This window comes from Trichoderma aggressivum (genome assembly GCF_033847375.1).
Source record: "Trichoderma aggressivum f. europaeum strain CBS 100526 chromosome Unknown scaffold_200, whole genome shotgun sequence".
Lineage (NCBI taxonomy): Eukaryota > Fungi > Ascomycota > Sordariomycetes > Hypocreales > Hypocreaceae > Trichoderma > Trichoderma aggressivum.
Window position 1 is genome coordinate 1 of NW_026946559.1, and position 2,788 is coordinate 2,788.

The 2,788-nt window shown below is 53.8% G+C and overlaps 1 protein-coding gene across 1 annotated transcript; it reads right to left on the minus strand.

Moving 5' to 3' along the window:
• Positions 1-180: 180 nt before the first annotated feature.
• Positions 181-1,083, minus strand: Triagg1_10997 (uncharacterized protein; the record flags this gene model as incomplete). Its single annotated transcript, XM_062895132.1, has 3 exons — positions 181-406; positions 461-754; positions 851-1,083. 3 exons carry the CDS (start codon positions 1,081-1,083, stop codon positions 181-183), a joined length of 753 nt encoding a protein of 250 aa, XP_062750048.1.
• Positions 1,084-2,788: the final 1,705 nt, after the last annotated feature.

Genomic DNA, 2,788 nt, shown 5'->3' on the forward strand with positions numbered 1-2,788 from the left:
GGCGACGATCTCGTCGTCGTCGTTCTCGCGGCGCATGTTAAGGCGCACCGGCTCTATGGCATCCTTGATGAAGTCTGGCGGCGCGGTAGATGTGAAGTTGCCGAACCCGGGGTGGAACGCCAGGGGGTAGGGCGTTAGGCACGCCTGCTTTGTCCCCTCCAGGTACTCCCCCTCAACGGCCTAAAAGTCTGCGAGCAGGCAGACCGGCCGGCCGTCGCTGAGGCAGTTGATATCCGCGGCGAGAGCGTAGGCGACGCTATGCATGGCGTCGAGGCAGAATACGGCCTCGATGGTAGAGCTCAGCTGTTGTATACCGGGGGCCCGCCCCGCGAACTCCATCAGCCGCGCCCCCCTCTCCGCAGACTTAGCGCGTGGGGCCCCACGGGAGCGCCTCGGCCCTCCCACGCTGTCGTCGCCGTCCTCCTCGCTTTAGCTGTCCCTAAACTCGTCTAGCACGGACTCAGCCGGGCTGCTACGGCGTGGGGAGGCGCCGGTGACGCTGCCCTTGTCTTCCGTGTCGGCGTTGAGGCTGCTGTACTCGTCCTTGGTGTTGCCGCCGCCCTCCTTATCCTCATACACCTCTTCTATGTCTGGGATAGGGGTGTCGTCGCTAATGTTAATGCAGACGTTGCCCCCGTAGCCGTACGCGTGGAAGGCCAGCTGGACCCCGGCCCAGAACTGGTCGCAGGCGCTGTTCTCCCGGACGAAATCAGCCCACCCTAACAGTAAGGCATCCTGCAGCCTCGCCCAGTCTCTAAGGGAGAGTTAGGCCGTCTCCTGCCCGTTGAGGCGCCATAAGTCCTTAATACCCCTGCCTAGGATAGTGCTGCCCACGCAGGCGAGGAAGTACCTCGAGAACTTTTGGGCGCGGTGGCGTCTTAACGCGGTGGCCTTCTTGCGTCTTCCGGTCCCCGGCATTTCCCGCCCCTGGGTGCGGCCGTGGCTCCCTTCCAGGTTATCGTCGTTCCCCTCCTGGCCGCCGTACGCCGCCCTCGGATCTGGGGTAAAGATAATAAACCACGTTATGGCCAGCCCGTCAGCCCCAACCTTGAAGGTGCGGCCAATGAGGCTAAAGTCTAGCATGCTTTTAATGTGCTTGCTGGAGTAGGGCGCTGACCAGTCCTTGAACGAGATGCTGATTAAGGAGAGGGGGTGACTTTCCGTAGCCCTAGAGACTGCCTGGCCGGGCTTCCCTATAACTACGAGGAAGTCGAGGAAGAACGTAGGCAGGAGCCTAGTCACCCGCCCTCTACTACGGCCCCTGTTCTCACTATCTATATCTAATAGCCACGAACTTATGCTGTAATCTACCGATCGCTTCGTTTAGATAAACCTAACTGCTTTAGTAGTGCTTAATAAGTCTAGGACTTTCTTCTGTAATAGCTTTATTATATATAATTACGTAGTTAGTAGCTGTATATTGGATATTTATATATTTATAGCAGTAGGCACGCGTGTATGAACCTATATACATAGGTTGGGGATAGGTGTTATAAATAAGAACGTACCGGTAAGGTGGCTGCCCTTGTAAGCAGTGACCTTATATTTTCAGCTCTCCTATTTATCTTATTAGGAGCCCTCTTCCTATACGTCTGCAGCATTATAACTGCTTACCTGCTCTTCCTCGCCCTCGCCCTCACCCTTGCTCTCGCTCTTGGCATTACCAGGTGGCGGCGGGCTAGGCCGGCCCCCTTCTAGCTCCAGGGGCGGGGAGAAGCAGTTGCCTTTAGTAAAAAGCCTACCTCCCTGCGGACAAATAGGTTGCCTTGCCTAAGTGGCCGTAGTCGACTCCTGATAAGCAGCCAGGTTGCTAAGTAGTAGGGAGGCCCTGAGATAATTATTACGTACGTCTGCCGTTGAGTGGCGTCTCCTGTCTCCGTCGTCGTTGTTATTATAGGCATAGATTATATTATCCGAGTCTTCCTTGCTATTGGGACAAACATAGGTGGAAGGAGTCTTACTTCTAAGGCTAAATAGACTTATAGCATTAGGGGATTAGGAAGCCGGTTAACGAGGCATAGTGACAGCTATCCTTTAAGAAATAAAGCGCCTTGTTTTTTTCCCCTTGGAAAGAGATAAAAGCTATTGTTGTTTTTTATAGAATTTTCTTTATACTTTATTTTATTTCCCACAGCTATTTTATATTTTTTTCCCACTTATTTTTTCAAAAATCACAATTATAATAAGGATCTATATCTCTTGCTTAACACACCTAAACCTAACCCTACTATTCTCTCCCGTGGCCTAAACTTATTATATCCCTGTAAAATTTACTAGCTTGGTATTATTGCTATGCTGGCTGTGTAGTATCTATGCTTAGACCCCGGCTGCACCTGTGCCTTAACGCTTGCGGATATATTATTATATCGTAACGCGCCTATCGGCCCATTTTGGCTGCTTTTCCTTGGGCGGGATAGCCCTATCTATACGGGCCTCGCTAGAGCTCTGGGATCCCGCGGGTATCCTCTTGCTCTTGGCTGCCTAGATCGGCCCAGGGGGGCTTTCAAGCTCGTCGCCGCCGCCGTCGTCATCAGGTCGGGCATTATTTCTGGATTTCTGTAAGCTCGCCGGCTTCCTATTGCTGTTAGCGGCTGGGTTTAGGGGCGGGAGGACCTTTAGCTCGTCGCTGTTGTCGCCATCGTGGCTGGAAGGCTGGGTGGCTGAGACTTGCTTCTCGCGGGGGGGGTTTAACGACGGCGGTTTTGATGCCTTGGCCGTGGAGCTTCGTCCGCTCGGCAGGCTTTTCCTGCTGGGATGGCCCTGGCCTGACCGTGGTGGTTGTTGGCGG